This window comes from Hypanus sabinus, chromosome 2 (genome assembly GCF_030144855.1).
Source record: "Hypanus sabinus isolate sHypSab1 chromosome 2, sHypSab1.hap1, whole genome shotgun sequence".
NCBI classification, from domain to species: Eukaryota; Metazoa; Chordata; class Chondrichthyes; order Myliobatiformes; family Dasyatidae; genus Hypanus; species Hypanus sabinus.
In genome coordinates this window covers 31,645,516-31,663,972 of record NC_082707.1, presented here as the reverse complement: position 1 = coordinate 31,663,972, position 18,457 = coordinate 31,645,516, and the positions used below count along the sequence as shown (strand labels likewise).

The window sequence follows — 18,457 nt, the reverse complement described above, 5'->3', positions numbered from 1 at the left end:
TACCAAAGTGCATAACCATGCATTTTCCAACACTGTATTTCATTTGCCACTTTCTTGCCCATTCTCCTAATCTAAGTCCTTGTGCATCCTACGTGTCTCCTCAACACTATCTGCCCATCCATCAACCTTCGTATCATCTGCAAACTTGGCAACAAAGCCATCTATTCCATCATCTAAATCATTTATATACAGAATAAAAAGAAGTGGTCCCAACACCAACTCCTTCAGAACACCACTAGTCACTGGCAGCCAACCAGGAAAGGATCCTTTTATTCCCACTCGCTGCCCCCTACCAATCAGCCAATGCTGAAACCATGTAAGTAACTTTCCTATAATACCATGGTCTCTAACTTGATAAGCAGCCTCATGTGTGGCACCTTGTCAAAGGCTTTTTGTAAGTCCAAATATACCACATTCTTTGCATCCTCTTTATCAATCCTATGTGTAATCGCCTCAAAGAATTCCAACAGGTTCATCAGGCAGGATTTTTTCTGAAGGAAACCATGCTGACTTTGTACCGTCTTGTCCTGTGTCACCAAGTACTCCATCACCTCAATTTACTCCAACATCTTCCCAACCACTGAGGTCAGGCTAACTGGTCTATAATTCCCTTTCTTCTGCCTTCATTTTCTCTTAAAGAGTGGAGTGATATTTGCAATTTTTCAGTCCTCTGGCACCATGCCAGAGTCCAATGATTCTTGAAAGATCATTTCTAATACCACCACAATCTCCAACTCTACCTCTTTCAGAACCCTAGGGTTCTGTACTTATGTGACTTATGTACCTTTTGCTCTCTCAGATTTTTTTCTCTTGCAACAGTAACTGCACCCACTTCTCTTCCTTCACACACTACAACATCAGGCATACTGCTAGTGTCTTCCACAGTGAAGACTGATGCAAAATACTCATTTAGTTCATCAGTCATTCTTTGTCCCCATTATTATTTCTCCTGCCTCATTTTCTAGTGGTCCTACATCCACTCTCATTTCTCCTTTATTTTTAACATACTTGAAAAAACTTTTACTATCCACTTTGATATTATTTGCTAGCTTGCATTCATATTTAATCTTTTCCCCTCTAATGATATTTTTTAGTTTCTGTCTGTAGGTTTTTTAAAACTTCCCAATCTTCTATATTCCCACTAATTTTTGCTTTGCTGTATGCCCTTTATTTTGCTTTTACAATAGCTTTGACATCCCTTGTCAGCCATGGTTGTACTATTTTACCATTTGAGTATTGTCTCATTTTTGGAATACATATGTCCTGCACCTTCCGCATTTTTCCCAGAAACACACACCATTGCTGCTCTGCTGACATCCCTGCCAGCAGCTTCTTCCAACTTACTTTGGCCAACTCCTCTCTCATACCACTGTAATTTTCCTTACTCCACTGAAATACTGCTATATCAGACTTTACTTTCTCCCTATCAGATTTCAAGTTGTACTCAATCATATTGTGATCACTGGTTCCTAAGGGTTCATTACATAACACCCAATCCAGTACAGCTGATCCTCTAGTAGGCTCAACAACAAACTGCTCTAAAAAGCCATCTGTTAAACATTCAACTAACTCACTCTCTTGAGATCCATTACCAACCTGATTTTCCCAATCGACCTGCATGTTAAAATCTCCCATAACTACTATAACGTTGCCCTTTCAACACGCTCTTTCTATTGTAATATGTGGTCCACCTCCCAACTATTGTTGGGAGTCCTGTATATAACTGCCATCAACGTCCTTTTACCGTTGCAGTTTCTTAACTCAACCCACAAGAATTCAATATCATCTGATCCTATGTCACATCTTTCTACTGATTTGATGCCATTCTTTACCAGTAGAGCCACACCACCCCTTCTGCCTACCTTCCTATCCCTCCAATATAACATGTAACCTTGAACATTCAGTTCCCAACTACAACCATCCTTCGGCCACAGTTCACGGATGGCTACAACAAAGTGTTGGCCAATTCTGCTAAACTACATCTCTCCCCAAAGTCTGTTAACTTTCCTGGGGCGAATACGATGAAACAGTAATAGCAGAGATATGAAATATGCCAAGTGAGAAACTCAACTGAGATCAAGTCTGATTACAGCAGAGCGAAAGTAAAGATGAAAAAGAAAATACCCTTTCTAGTGTAACATGTCTTGGAATACAAATTATTTTCATATTTTGAAATCGGTTCCTTCTATGTTGTAACTAACAATTTGAGACTGCCATCTTTATACTCAATTTATTGAACCATGTTGTGAACAAAAGGATACTGAAAACAGCACTGAATCTTCATGTTGCGACTTCCATTCATTCTCGTACCCATGCAACACATAATTGTTTCTTGTCTGTTCATCAGCCCACTTCTATCAATGCTCTCACTTTGTCTTTCATAGGTTAGACTTGTATCCTGGGACATACTGCATTCTGATCAATCTTCATCACATCTGCTTCCAGTCTTCTTAGCAACTCTGGCTGCTCATATGTTTCCAAATGGCAACTAATTTCATCTCAATAATATAATTTGAGCTGTGTGAATTGCACTATTTCCTCTCTTTGCACATCTTGTTTCAGTATTTCATGTTCTCACATGAATTGTTGATGAGATTAAGAGTAAAATTGATAAAAAGAACCTTCTGGAAAGGTGGCGTTCTCCGGGTCCAACCAATGGTGTAATTGTTTGTCCTTTACGTCTTTCTTACGATTGCAAGACGCTGCTGGATATCAAGAATGCCAAATACTGGAGGTCTTCCCCACTAGTGAGTTGTTGGGTAGTGGTGGAGCTCAGCATGGGTTTGTTGTGTACTGTGTCGTCTCCTGCTGCAGCCACGCAGGGAAGAAGGCGTTGTAGGCAGTGCATGGAGCTGGCACTCAGTCCAACAGAAGGTGCAAGAGACTGTCTTTAACATTTTATTTGTAATCACAAGACCCTGTTGGACATTGGTAATGTTGTATACTGCAAGTTCGGTTCATTGGTTCATTGTTGAGACCAAAGTCGGGGGAGCTGCATTGCCTGCCGAGGGGTTTCGGCCCTAAGCGTCGAATGTGCTTCTTTCCATAGATGCTGCCTGGCCTGCTGAGTTCCTCCAGAATTTTGTGTGTGTTAGCTGCATGGACTTGGTCATTGTGTGGGCCAGCCCCTCACGCTGCAATCTCACCCACTGCAGCTGCCCAGATGAGGAGACACCAGAGGCGGTGTGGGAGAGAGTAGAGGCGTGGTGGGCATGCTGGAGTCCATACTGGGTTAGGGGCAGCCTGTCTCCCCTTCCATTGGTGCTGCTCTATAGTGTTTACTTGGGAGAAGGGAAGCTGGATTTGTGTTTGTCTGCAGCTACAATAGTACTTCATGAGGAACTGCTGTGTGCTTGTTCTTACAGAAACATGGCTCCAGGACAACATCCCATGCACCATCAATCTGTAGGCCATGACACTCGAGGAAGTGGGATATCTATCTATCTATCTATCTATCTATTTATTTATTTAGGTGACTGTATGTTTTTCTGCGATAAATATAAAACATAGAAATATAGAAAGCCTACAGCATAATACAAGCACTTTGGCCCACAATGCTGTACTGAACATGTACTTACTTTAGAAATTACCTCGGGTTACCTATAGCCCTCTATTTTTCTAAGCTTCATGTACCTATCCAGGAGTCTCTTAAAAGACCCTATCGTATCCGCCTCCACCACCGTTGCCGGCAGCCCATTCCACACACTCATCACTCTCTGCGTAAAAAAAACTTACCCTTGACATCTCATCTGTACCTACTTCGAAGCATCTTAAAACTGTGCCTTCTTATGTTAGCCGTTTCAGCTTGGGAAAAAGCCTCTGACTATCCACGTGATCAATGCCTCTCATTATCTTGTACACCTCTATCAGGTCACCTCTCATCCTCCGCCACTCCAAGGAGAAAAGACCGAGTTCACTCAACCATACATCACCCTCATCCACAGGAAACGTTTCTTGATCAGTGTGGTAATTCCATTTTGCACCCCGGACAATTTGATAAATTAAAGCACACTAGTAACTGTACAAATTTAAAGAAAACAGTTCTAAAATACAGAATCTGTTAAATAAAGCAGTCTAACAATATTCATCAGGTGAAGCAGCAACTGTTGAAAGAGAAACAATGTCAAATTTTCAGTTTTACTGAATGTTGACAACAATTTTTTAATCTAAAGTGAGAGCTTTTCCAGCAATTTCTGTTCCTCAGATTTCAAGTATCTGCAGTTTGGTTTGCAAATTCCAAACTAAGGCCGATCTCTGCTGTGTGATTTGCCTTACGGGAAACTACACAAGTGAAGTCTTATTTGTCATTGGATACGTGCCAAGTGAAAAAGCAGCACAACGATGTCAAACATGTCATGCCAAGGTCATGCATTTATTTCAAGGGGAACAAAACATAAAAGCTGGGGATAATGCTGAACCTTTATAAGACACTAGTCAGGCTGCACTTGGAGTACTGTCAACAGTTTTGGGCTCCATATCTCAGAAAGGATGTGTTGTCATCGGAGAGTCGGGGGAGGTTCACGAGAACTATTCCAGGAGTGAAGGGGTTAATATATGAGGAGCATTTGACAGCTTTGGGTCTGTACTCATTGCATATTAGAAGAATATGGGGGAATCTCATTGAAACTTACCGAAGGTTGAAAGGACTAGATAGGGTGGATGCAGAGAGGATGTTTCCTATGGTGGGGGCATCTAGAACTAGAGGGCACAGCCTCAAAATTGAGGGGAGACTCTTTAAAACAGAGGTAAGGACAGGGCCAGATTAACCTAATAGCAAAGGTAGCACATGCATTTTCAAGGACCAGCACTAAATGTTTGCAAGCTGCAGTCTGGTGAAATCGGCATCTCTCACCGTATTCTCACAACGATCTGGCAACGCTGTTGTTTTCATGTCAGGGGAGCTGCACGCTGCATAGTATGTGTGCGCAGGCACGTGTTGGCTCCCTGCTGTGTCGTGGTGACCTTTGTGCTATCTCCCACACTCCCAAGCCACTGCAGTGTGCACTGTTACGCTGCTGGAGGATGCGCCGCCTCAGTGAGCCTGTGGCAATGTGCAACTCAACAGTTTTTTGTGACCCAGTTCAAGATTTCCTCATTGTTTTCCTGATTTTAGGTAGTCCGATCCAGCTCAGGAACATACAAGATCGGATTAGACTGTGAGTTTCATGTCACTAAATGTGTCGGTTCTCACCTTGTGAAAGAAATGGAGACTGAACAAAAGTATTGGCGCACGCTTCTAGAGCAAATAATTGAAGCTGTAAAGTTTTTAGCGGAACGAGGCTTTTCATTCCATGGTAGTGATGAAACCGTTGGCTCTCCTCATAATGGAAATTACTTGGGGTTGTTAGAATTACTGGCCAGGTTTGACCCTTTTCTGGCAGAGCATATAAATGCTCATGCAGACTAAGGAAGGGGACATAAATCATACCTATCTAAAACAACATGCGAGGAATTCATCAATCTGATTGGATCCAGCATACTGTATCACATTATCGGTGAAGTGAAGAAATGTATTTCATTGGATTCTACTCCAGATGTATCTAATGTGGACCAGCTGACTTTGAGTGTGCGCTATGTTTCGCCATTGGAACAGTTGAAAGATTTGTTAAGTTTTTGGATATGGAAGGTCATAGTGCTGAACAGTCGCTCAAAGTTTACTTGACTGTTTAAAGGAAAATGACATTGATATAAAAGACTGCCGTGGTCAAAATTATGACATACCAGCAACATGAGTGGCAAGTATAGCGGCTTACAAGCACGACTTAAAGAGCTGAATGAGTTTGCAGATTACATTCCATGTTTTGCACGTTCACTAAATTTGGTTGGAAAATGTGCTGCTGAATGTTGTCAAGAAGCATTAATTTTCTTTCAATTTGTAGAAAGCCTGTACACATTTTTTTTTCTGCTTTTACTTATCGGTGGGATCTCCTTTCTGCTGCATTATCTGATGGGGGTGCTCATCTGCCCATTGTGAAAAGAACGTCACGTACCAGGAGGTCTGCTCGTGCAGATGCAACAAAAGCACTTTTACACAGCTTTTCTGCAATAAGACAAGTCTTGGATTACATTACAAATAACAATGATCAGAAGGCAGAGTGTCGACAACAGGCTCGTGGACTACTTTCAACCATGATGAAGTTGGAAACAGGAATAATTATCATATTGTGGGTCAAGTATTACAGGTTTTCAAATGACCAGTGCTTCTTTGCAATCTTCTGGCCAAGACTTGAACAAGCTTGTGCACTCTGTGAATCCTTGCATGAATATATTCAAGCTATGCGGTCTACTTTTTCAGACATTCAGCAAAAAGCCAAGGACCTGACTAAGTGTGAAGATTATCAACAGCAAACTCGAAGAAACACAAACAAAATCGCGCATATGATGATTTCAGTGGTTCCAGCACTCTTGATCCACTTGTTGAATCTCAAATGCCTTCTCAGAAGTTTAAAAGCCGACCATTTCTTGCCATTGTTGACAGATTGCTATCTGCCCTGTCCAAAAGGCAGAAAGCTTATCTAAAGGCGAATGATGTTTTTGGATTCTTTCATCAGTTACAGTCGTTTACACCTGAAAAGATCATAAAGAGGTAATCAAATCTTATTAAATCATATCCGGAATATCTGGAAGAAAGCTTTGATGAAGAATTTGTGCAGTTTGCTGAATTGGTGAAAACTAATCTTGCTTCTCATATTGGCGCTAAACAAGACTTGTAGAGTTACAGTTGTACTGTTTGATAACTGTCAATTCTTTGGAGTCATGTTTTCCAAATGTAGAAAATGCCTTGCACATCTATTTGTCACTCATGGTTACCAACTGCAGTGGAGGACGCTCATTTTCAAAACTGAAAAGGATTAAAAATGAACTAAGGAGCACCAAGGGTCAAAACAGATCGAACAATCTCACTGTAATGAGCATTGAACATGAACTTCTGCATGAAATAGACATTTCCAGCATCATCAACAAATTTGCTCATGCTAAATCTACAAAATGTAACTTTTAAATAGTAGTTTTGTTACTTTTGACATTTGAAATTGATACCTACATGTAAGTAATACTATTACTGAAGTGTCAGACATTTGTCGTGTTATCTGGCTGTATACCAAATGAAAAAATTGAATTACTTTACTATGCAAGTAAATAATTTATGTTTTAATACATGTGCATTTTTAAAATTTAGGGCCCCTTTATAACATATGCTACAGGCCCCACACTAGTTTAATCCGGTCCTGGGTAAGGAGGAATTTTTTTAGCCATAGTATAGTGAGTCTGTGGAATACTCTGTCACAGACTATGGTGGAGGTCAAGTCCATGTGTATACTTAAGATGGAAGTTGATCATTTCCTGCTTGGTCGGGGCAACAAAGGATATGATGAGAAGGCAGGAGTTTGGAGTTGAGTGGGATTCGGGATCAGCCATGATGAAATGACGGAGCAGACTCGATGGGCTGAATGGCCTAATTCTACTCCTATGCCTTATGGTCTTATGAGAAAATCTGCAGATGCTGGAAATTCAAGGCAACACACACAAGATACTGGAGGACCTCAGCAAACCAGAGAGTATCTATGGAAAAGAGTAAACAGTCGACGTTTCAGGCTGAGACTCTTCATCAGGACTCAATGTGTTTAAATACAGTCGGCCCTCCTTATTCACGGGGGATTGGTTCTGGGACCCCCCCGTGGATACCAAAATTTGCAGATGTTCAAGTCCATTATTTAACCTGTCTCTGTGCAGTAGACATTAGGACCTGGGGGCACAGCTCTGAATCCACAGTGTTTCTGTTCATGAAAATAATTACGATCGCGATTGAAAATAAGGTGGAAATAATAAAGCAATCGGAAAGAGGTGAAATGCCATCGGTCATTGGATAAACGTTAGGCTACAGTCGGTCAGCGATTGGAACAATTTTAATGGAGCATGTGAAAGGCCTTGCCCCGATGAAAGCTACAATTATTACTAAACAACGCAATAGTTAAATTATTGAAATACGTATGTTTCTTAAGCGTTTTATATGCATAGAAAGGTAAAATACATACTATATACTAAGAAAAACATTTGACTAACTGACGCTAAATAATACCAGATGTACCTGTTCCGACTTCAATTCCGACTTAAAGACGGTATCAGGAATGGAACACATTCATAACCTGGGGACTGCCTGTACTTTTAAGTCATTTCTAGATTACTTATAATACCTAATACAATGTAAATGCTATGTAAATAGTTGTTATACTGTATTATTTAGGGAATAATGACAAGAAAAAATAGTCTGTACATGCTCAAGCAACGAGTGCCGGAGAGAGAACTTCCAGGTTTTCCAGATCTGCGGTTGGTTGAATCCGCGCATATGGAATCCGCGGATAAGGAAGGCCGACTGTACACAACAATGCATTTAATATCTATAAACCAGAGTTACTTCAGCTAGACAGAATATAGAATATAAAACAGTGCTACATAGTACAGGCCCTTTGGCTCACAATGTTGTCCCGACCTTTTAATCTACTCCACGATCAATTTGACACCTCCCTTCTATAAACCTCAAACACTCCTATTTATTTTCATCCATGTGTATAGCTAAGAGGCTCTTAAACATCCCAACTGTATCTGCCTCAAACTCCACCCCCAGCAGTGCATTCCAAGTGCTCACCACTCTGTGTAAAAAAACCTCTGATATCCCCCGTCAGCTTAAAAGGAAGTACTCTAGAATTAGCCATTCTGCTTTGGGAAAAAGGAGCTGGCTATCCACTGGGTCTATTCCTCTTTTAATCACATACACCTTCAAGAGTCACCTTTCATCCTCCTGCAATCAAAAGAAAAAAGCCCTAGGCCAGATCAACTCTCACAGGAGGTAGAGGTAGACGAATCAAAGTCAAGGATGAAGCTTTCTAAATGACAAAGAAGACGGTGAAAGTGGCAAAATAATAAAAGTGAATTTACAAGGTGCAGAGCAGGGGACATGCCTGGTGTGGGCTGGAGGACACTCCCAGCCTGATCTACATGGCATTTCACAGTTCCTACATTCTTCTGACTACGTTCTGTGGCCTATCACTGTGCCTGAGCTCTCTCTATTTCAATAATGCTACTGAATGTTACTGAGCTTTCTGCCTATGGAAGAAGGCCCACCAGTGCCTTTACCTGCTGAGAGAGCTGAAGAAATTTGGCCTGTCCCCTAAAACCCTCCCTAATTTTTATAGGTGCACCGTAGAAAGCATTCTTCTAGGGTGCATCACAACCTGGTATGGAAGTTGTCTTGTCCAAGACCAGAAGAAGCTGCAGAAGATCGTGAACATAGCCCAGCACATCACACAAACCAATCTTCCATGCTTGGACTCACTTTACACCACACGCTGTTGGAGCAGTGCTGCCAGGATAATCAAGGACTCGACTCACCCAGCCAACACACTTTTTGTCCCTCTTCCCTCCGGGAGAAGGTTCAGGAGCTTGAAGACTTGTACGGCCAGATTTGGGAACAGCTTCTTTCCAACTGTGATAGACTGCTGAATGGATCCTGACCTGGATTTGGGCTGTACCATCCAAATATCCAGACCTGACTTGCACTACCTTACTGTCCTTTTTCTATTTTCTAATTAAGATTTATAATTTAAATTTTTTTTATTATATTTACTTCGATTTGTACTTCAGAGAATGCGAAGCGCAGAATCAAATATCACTGTGATGATTGTACGCTCTAGTATCAATTGTTTGGTGACAATAAAGTAAAGAAAAGGACGTGGAGCTACGAGAAACAGGTAACAATTATTGCAGAAATGACGAACAAGGAGGAAGAAATAAATTAAACTAAAAGACATAGACCAAAAAAAAAGTTTAAAAGAACAGAGAATAATAACTTTTCCATGACTTTCCACAAGAGATTTTGTACCTGTCCACTGAATTTTTGATGGAAAAAGCAGAGAAAGTTTCAGAAGATGAAACAACACCAAAGGTTTCAAGTGTTTCTCAGGGGCCTCTCTTATTTTTCATTCAAAGTTTTTCATCCATGTAGAATAATTAGGAGAAACCATAATGGTGCTTCACACATGGAATCAGCATTAAGTTCAGTTAATGTCAGACTTAAATACTGAGCTGAGGTGTCAGTGAGCAGTGTCCAAAAGCAGGGGAAGACGACTCTCCGAAAGGTAAACATTACCTGAATCTCCAGGGTCACCAGGTTTTCCCTTTGCACCAGGAAATGACTTCATAAGAATAGATTCACCCGTGTCTCCTGTTGAAAGATGCATTTGACAGTTTATTGTTAGGGGAAGTTTATTATAAAACTGACAATTATAACACAGGAGATAAATAATTCTTCTTTCATCACTCTTCATAAGAAAAGTGCTCTTCTGTCCCGATTTTCAAACTTGTTAATCTTTATATCTAGCAACACACACAAAATGCTGGTGGAACATAGCAGGCCAGGCAGCATCTATAGGGAGATGAAGGGTCTATCAGGATGAAGGGTCTCGGCCCAAAACGTCGACAGTGCTTCTCCTTATAGATGCTGCCTGGCCTGCTGTGTTCCACCAGCATTTTGTGTGTGTTGCTTGAATTTCCAGCATCTTCAGATTTTCTCGTGTAAGCTTTATATCTTCCTTCCCGTTATTGTTACTGCTACTTATTACTTCAGGTGAAAATTTTAAGCTCAGTAGATGTAATAATGGCAACACTTTAGAGAACATACAACAGGATGGCACATTATGTGTCCTTTGGCCCATGATGTTTTTTCCAGCCTTTTAACCTTTTCCGTGATAAACCTAACCACTTCCAATTACACAGCCCATAACCCTCCATTTTTATTACATCCACATGCCCAGAGTCTTTTATATTCCTATTGTATCAGATTCTATCAGCACCCATGGCAGTGTGCTCCGGATGCTTAACACTCTTTGTGTGAAAAAATAATATCTCTAATATCTCCTCAGACTTTCCTCCTCTCACCTTAAACAGATGTCCTCTGGTATTGGGAAAAATGGTGTTGGCTGTCCACTCTATCTATGTATCCTACAATCTTACACAGCACTATCAAGTCATCTCTCACCCATCTTCACTCCAAGGTTTTTCATTCATTCTATTTGTTGTTTCAATAATATTTTAATAATACTTGAGTTATCTTGTTTGATTAAGCATGCTTGTTTGTTTAAATAATGCATTGCAGGTTATATGTAAAAATGCGCTATTTGCATACGTCATCATGTTATCACGTGATAAGTACTCGCCTCGCTTAAAGTAAATTCAAAGTTAGACTCACAGTTTGGACTCCCATGTATTCCTTTGAATTAGTTCAACGCTTTTAAGTTAAAAGACATAACACTATTGTGCTTCTTTGCATCTACTATGAATGCCCACAAGAAACTGAATCTCAGTGTAGTATATGGTGAAGTATATGTACTTAGATAATAAATTTACTTTAAACTTGAATGAGAAAAGCCTAATTCACTCAAAACATGTCTTCACAAGACATGTTCTCTAATCCAGAGAAACTAGAGAAATCTCCTCTGCACCCTGTCTAAAGCTTGTACAACCTTTCTGTAATGTGATGACCAGCAATGAAGACAATACGAAGTGTGGTCTAACCAGAGTTTTATAGAGCGGTAGCATTATATCACAGCTCGGGGTCAATCCTCCTACTAATGAGAGCCAGTATAAGATCCACCTTATTACCCACCCTATCAATTTACACTGCAACTTTGAGGGATCTACAGACCTCAAAGTACATTTATTATCCAAGTTTGTATACAATATACAGTAAGAACAGCCTTGACATTTATACAGGCAGCCACACAAAAAAAAGAAACCCAATAAATCCATTACAAAAGAACACTTTCAAACGCCCAATGTGCAAAAAAAATGAGCAATTTAATAAAAAGTAAGCAAATAAAGATCAGAACTGAAGTTCACAAAAAATGTGTTCACAGCCTTGAAGCCAGTCACAGCTGACCCAGGAACCCGCTAGTTGCAGGCCACAGCCTCACTTCAGCACAGCAACGAGTAAACCTCTCTGAGCAGTGAGCTGAACACCGGCACATCCCTCACCTCCAGCTCTGACATCCTGACCTTTTCAGTCCAGCCCAGAGCTTAAATCGGCCAAACAACGGGTCATTCCCTGCTCTTGGACCTGAGCCCGACTGCTTTGTTATGCTCTCGGGCCCAGCTCCCGCTACCTCGATTCGGCCCTTACCCAACCTTTTCAATCCGGCCTGGAGCTCAGATCAGTCAAACATCAGCTCATTCCTCGCTCTCTGGCCCGGGGCACCGCTGCCTTGATTTGACCCACACACGCCATGCCTCAACCATCTTGCACCTTTGAAACTTTCACACCGCAATAATGCCAGGTTGTACAGACAGTTCAAAGCTCAGTTCCAAAAGGAAAGTTACAGGCTGTTGATTGTGGTGATCAATGCCCAGAAAAAGCGTGATTAATAAAGTAGTTAGTAGATTTGTTTGCTGCCTGTAAGCCATCACTGTGTTTCATCAATGCCATCGTAAACTGGAAACATGGCTCCTTTGTACCTCCACACTGCTGAAAAAACTGTCATTAACCTCGTTTTCTGCCTTCAGACTCAATCTTCCAAAGTCTATCACTTCTCAGCCCAGCTCTGTATCCTGTCTATATCCCACTGTAACCACTGACAATCCTCTACACTATCCAGAACATCACCAACCTTTGTGTCATCTGCAAACTTATAATCCACCCAGCTACTTCCTCATCCAAATCATTTATAAAATCAAAATATACAGGGGTCCCACTCTGAACACCATTTGTCACCAGCTTCCAGGTAGGATCCATCCAGCATCCTCTCTGACTTTCTACCAACAGGCAGGAGACTCCGATGCATAAAAACAAGAACAGTCAAGATGGGAAACAGTTTCTTCCCTCAGGCCATTAGGCTTCTGAACTCCCTACCACATCGCATTCCGATTGTCACTGGTTAATCTGATCTGTACCTTACAATATTTAATTTATGCACTTTAGTTTATTTATATATGTGTAATCCATTTCAAGATTTCATCCTTACTTTCATAACTGATTGTGTGTTATGTGTACTACAGTGCTTTACAACCTGGTTCAGAGAACCATTGTCTTGTTTGATGGTATACACACACATAGTTAAATGACAATAAACTTGTCTTGATTTGACCTGTATATGCTCCATCAACTGCCACCCTCTGCGTTCTGTGAGCAAGTCAATTTCAGATCCACACAGCTGGGTTTCCATAGCACACGTGCCTTGCAATTTTCTGGATGAGCCTACGACAGGGAGCTTTATCAAATGGCTAACTAAAGTGAATATATATCACTTCCCTCACTCTAGCTTCATCGATTTGTTTTGTTGCCTCCTCAGTTAGTGGATTAGTGATATTTATTTAATCTTATTTTACTTAGAGATACAGTGTGGAAGAGGCCCTCCTGGCTCTTCAAGCCACTCCGCCCAGCAACCCCCTGATAACTGTAACCCAATCACAGGACAACTTACAATGACCAATTAACTGACCTGCTACATCTTTGGACCGTGGAAGGAAAGTGGAGGACCCAGAGAAAGCCCATGCATTGTACGGGAAAGACGTACCGAGACTCCTTGCAGATGAGTTCCGATACCCCTATCTGTTATAGCATCTCATTGGCCACCATGGTCAAGCAGCAGTTTTACACGTAGCTCATTTGGGGCACATCTCCAAAAGTGTAGGAAGATGAGAAAATAGGAGAAGGTGTAGGCCCCTTAGACCCACTTCTCCATTCAATAGGATCATGGCTGATCTACCCAGGCCTCAATTCCTTCACTGCCAGATTCTCATTACCCAATTCCTGAAATTAATCTTTATCTTTCAGAAATTAATCTACCTCCAATTTAAAACATTTAATCATCGAGCCTCCACAACCTTCAAGGCTGAATTTCTGACATTCACTACCTCTGTGAGGAGAAATATCTATGTACTTTCTTTTAAATGACTAGTCCCTTATCTTGAAATTACATCCCCTTGTTCAAGACCCTCCCACTAGTAAAAATATCTCAACTTAGGATCATGCCCTTTGGGATCCTAGGTGTTTCATTAAGTAACCCATCATTCTTCTAAGCACCAGATAAAGTGAATTTATGAATGCCTACTCTCCAGAGACTTGAATCTTTAAGATCCCAGATCATGCTCACTTGGAGCTACAGACGCCAAGTAACTCAAACTTGCAGCTTCCATTCAGTGAATGTTAGCTACATGGGTTGAGAGTACAATTCATTGTGTACAGGAGCGAGATACCAGCTGGTTGAGTGGTGTTGCAGCAACAATCTTGCGCTCAACATCAGTTAAACCAAAGAGATGATTATGAACTTCAGAAAGGGTAAGACGAGGAAACGTAAACCAATCCACATAAAGCGATCAGAAATGGAGAGCGCGATCAATTTCAAATTCCTGGCTGTCAATACCTCTGAGAGCCTAACCTGGACACAATGTATTAAATCAGCTACAAAGAGGCAAGACAGCAGCTATATTTCATCAGGAGTTTGAGATTTCATTTGTCAGCTGGAACACTCGAAAACTTCTACAAGTGTACTGCAGAAAGCGCTCTGACTGGCTGCTCCACCATTTGGTATGGAGGGACTACTGTAGAGGATCGAAGTAAGATACAGAAACTTGTAAAATTAGTCAGCTCCATCATGGACACTAGCTTCCAGAGCATCCAAAATACCTTCGAGGACCGGTTCTTTAGGAAGGCGGCATCCATCATTAGGGATCCCCACCACCCAGCACATGCCCTCTTCTCACTGTCACAGTCGGGAAGAAGGTACAGGAGCCTGAAGGCACACACTCAGCGATTCAGGAACAGCTCCTTCTTCTCTCTTATCGGATTTCTAAATGGATATTGAACCCATGAACACTAGCTCACTACTTTTTTATTAGTTATTTTGCATTACTTATTTTAACTTAATTATGTTTAATATACATACAGTATATATACTTAATGTAATTCAGTTTTTATCCCATCTGTTTATCATGTATTTCACTGTACTGCTGGGGCTATGTTAACAAATTTCATGATACATGCCGGAGATATTAAAGCTGATTCTGATAGACTTAACAGGAACCAACACAATCACTGAAATATTTTGGGGAACTAATGATGCACACTTACCTTTTGCTCCTTTCCAACCAGGAGTTCCTGGTAATCCAGGTATTCCACATCCTCCATTATCACCCTAAATGCAAATAAACCACAGTGTGAGATCATCTCAAGTCTATTAGAATGCATTGGTTTGATGCTATAGCAAAAAATATCTGATGAAACAGTTCTATTGAATCAAAGACTTACTTTCTCACCCTTCATTCCAGGAAATCCCATGATACCAATTTCACCTTTTTCTCCCATTAAGCCCTGGCGTCCAGCTGGACCCGTTGGTCCAGGAATTCCAGGCAAGCCTTTCTTGGGACCTGGTAAGCCAGGCCTGCCACAGATTCCAGGGGTTCCTGGAATTCCAGGAAATCCCTTATCTCCTGAAAAAGTTATCATGATGTTTTAGTGAAGAATATATAAAACAAACTGACCTTGTGCTCAGGAATCCAGAACACTATTACACAGTACTGCAGCAAAGTTTTAACAGAGGAGACATTCAATCTCACAATATGGCAGCAGTTCTGTTCAGAAGAGCTGGCTAGCAATAGTCCACACTTCAGTGCTGACTTGCCAACCTGACCACTGCAGTTTAGAGCTACTTAACATCTGACTTCCCTGAACTTGGTCCTACTGCAAATCTTACTGAGCTGAGCTAAGCACCTTATAAATGGTTACTCTACTGAGTGCAGGTTAATGTACAGTGCAAGGCTGGGTTGAAGTTCCAATGCAGAAGCAAATGCATGTTGAACTCCATTTTCACGATTTAATTCCAAGATGGAATTTCAGAAAATAAAAAGAACAATGTGAACATGCCACTCTACTGTGCTTCATGTGTTGTCAAGGATGAATTTGTACCACAATCCACTTTCAAACTAATGTTGAAAGTGATAAAAGTAAGAGTGTGATTGGCATGAGAAGGATTTTGTGTCCCTTGAATCATTAAACAGTGGCGTTCCTACAATTCCTGAAAGGATGATTGTACCTCATTTTATAACCATGTTTGCTCACAGGCCGTGGAGTTAAATCTCTGACAGGGTCCTGAAGGTATGGTGGTATTTCTTACGAGATCCTAGGCCAGATGTCTGTACTTGCTAGGAGCATTGCCATTGTCCAGAGTATGTGCAGAATCAGACCCAGACCCAAACAGCCAAGGCTGAGCTTGACTATATGATTTTGTCAAATTCCGTGTCGTTCATGAGTTGGAGGAATCAGTTCCACCATTTACCGCATCACTACCTAAATAGTCCTCTCACCACAGGCTAGAAAAGTTAGAAAGTTGCAGTCTCTCCTCACCTCTTGGCCCTGTAAATCCCGGTTCACCGGAGAGGCCTGGTAATCCACAGTCACCTTTTACGTAAATGATAATTGGCGTTGACATATCTCCTGGCTCCCCAATTTCTCCTGAAACAAAACCATTGTTTCTTTCCTATTAGTATTATTTAAAATATTCCAGTAATGTTAGTATTCAGATAACATCTTTCAAAATCTCAGTACAGGACAAAGCACTGAATGAATTTCCATTCTTGCACTAGATATTCTCTTGGGGTGCTGTGGTTAGTGTTGATCCCGAACAGCAGATTCAATATCTAACTGTTTATGAGTGTAAAGGACTCCGCTGTCATCTGAGATAGATATTCTGTCTTTAGGTACTCATCTATCTTTTTAAACGTGGTTTGAATAAGTTGGAGTGTGATAAGATTTGTTGAACTCAGGCAGCGAGTAAATAAACTTAGCAAGGGTTTACTCATTTAACTCAAAGCTCACAACTTGCCTACAAGTAATGTCACACAGTAATAAGCAAATTACTCACTCATTGTGCTTCAATTTAGAAATACAACAAGCCATACAGTACAGAAACCAGCCCTTCAGTCCAACTTGTCTATGCAGACAACTTGAGTTTCGGGGCAAGACCCTTCATTAGAATAAAAAAGGTAGGGGAAAGATGCCAGAATAAAAAGTTGGGAGAGGAGTTGGGGAAGGAGGACAAGCTGGAAGGTGATAGGTAAAGCTAGGTGGGGAAGGGAGGATGAAGTAAGAAGCTGGGAGGTGATAGGTGGAATAGACTGTGCCTGCTTGAACCAGTCCCATTTGCCCGAGATTGGCCCATATCCCTCTGAACCTTTCCTATACACACAAACCTTCTGGGTCTGGTAAAAATCTGCTCCAGCAGCTTTCTGCCAAGGTGTATGGATAAATCAGATTTTATCATCCTCTCTTTATAGAAAGTGATGCCAGTCTACAACAAAGTTACTGGTGAAGCATACCTAACTAGGGTTTTCCAGGAGAAAAACTGTGGGTGTCTCTCATTTACCATAATAAGCTAACAAATTGCTCACTGTTTTTCATTTCAATGAACTATGAAGATATGAAAATTATATTTTCTATCATAAACTTATTTTCTTTACAGAAAGCAGGGGCAGTGTGCCCTAACCAAGGTTTGAGCAACACACTATATGCAGGAGGAACTCAGCAGGCCAGGCAGCATAAAAAAATGAATAAACAGTTGACATTTCATGCCAATACCTTTCCATCAGGACTGGAAAGCAAGGGGGAAGATGGCAGAATAAAAAGGTGGGGAGAAGGTGAAGGAGGACAAGATATATAGTGATAAGTCAAGCCAGGTGGATGGGGAAGTGGGGGCGGGGTAAGTAAGAAGCTGGGAGGTAATTGGTGGAAAAGGTAAAAGGCTAGAGAAGAAGGAATCTGATAGGAGAGGATAGTGAACCTTGGGAGAAAGGGAAGGAAGAGGGGCACCAGGGGGAGGCAGAAGGCAGGTGAGTAGAAGAAGTAAGAGGCCAGAGTGGGAAATAGATGAAGAGGGTAAAAAAAATTACCAGAAGGAGAAATCGATGTTCATGCCATCAGGTTGGAGGCTACCTCGACAGAATATGAGGTCTTGCTCCTCCACCCTGAGTGTGGCCTCATCGTGGCAGAAGAGGAGGCTATGGTCTAACAACACAGAATGGGATTCAGTATAATTGCCTTACTTTTCAAATCTGTTCTTCAAGAAATAAACATTGCTTGTAAATTTTGTATTTTTTTGTGATCTTGCTAATCTGAAGCAAGTCCTTTAATCAATGATGCATCCATCTTCCCTTCAGCCATTCACTTTTCAAACAAACAAGTAACACTCTGGCCACTTTGATCACATTGTTCTAATTGTGTTCTGTCTTGTACAAGATTGAATATAATCTACGTTTAATTTGGTTTTCCTGTGAATGACACTTATATGATATTCCATGCCTGAATATGTTGCTGCGAGTAAGTTTTACACTGCATAGCTGCACATGACAGCAAACATAACTTGGACTTTAGATTCTAAGATCACTTTAATCTTGTACCCACATAGATTTGCAGCTT

At 41.1% G+C, this 18,457-nt stretch overlaps 1 protein-coding gene across 1 annotated transcript in view; it reads right to left on the bottom strand.

Moving 5' to 3' along the window:
- LOC132403298 (collagen alpha-5(IV) chain-like) overlaps window positions 1–18,457 on the bottom strand; it is a 352,062-nt gene that overhangs the window by 11,759 nt on the left and 321,846 nt on the right. Inside the window, exons 33-36 of the mRNA XM_059986755.1 lie at window positions 16,391–16,498; window positions 15,296–15,477; window positions 15,119–15,182; window positions 10,145–10,219 (exon numbers count right to left, since the gene is read on the bottom strand). Of these exons, the coding sequence (XP_059842738.1) occupies window positions 10,145–10,219; window positions 15,119–15,182; window positions 15,296–15,477; window positions 16,391–16,498 (429 nt within the window). The remainder of the gene's footprint in view (window positions 1–10,144; window positions 10,220–15,118; window positions 15,183–15,295; window positions 15,478–16,390; window positions 16,499–18,457) is intronic.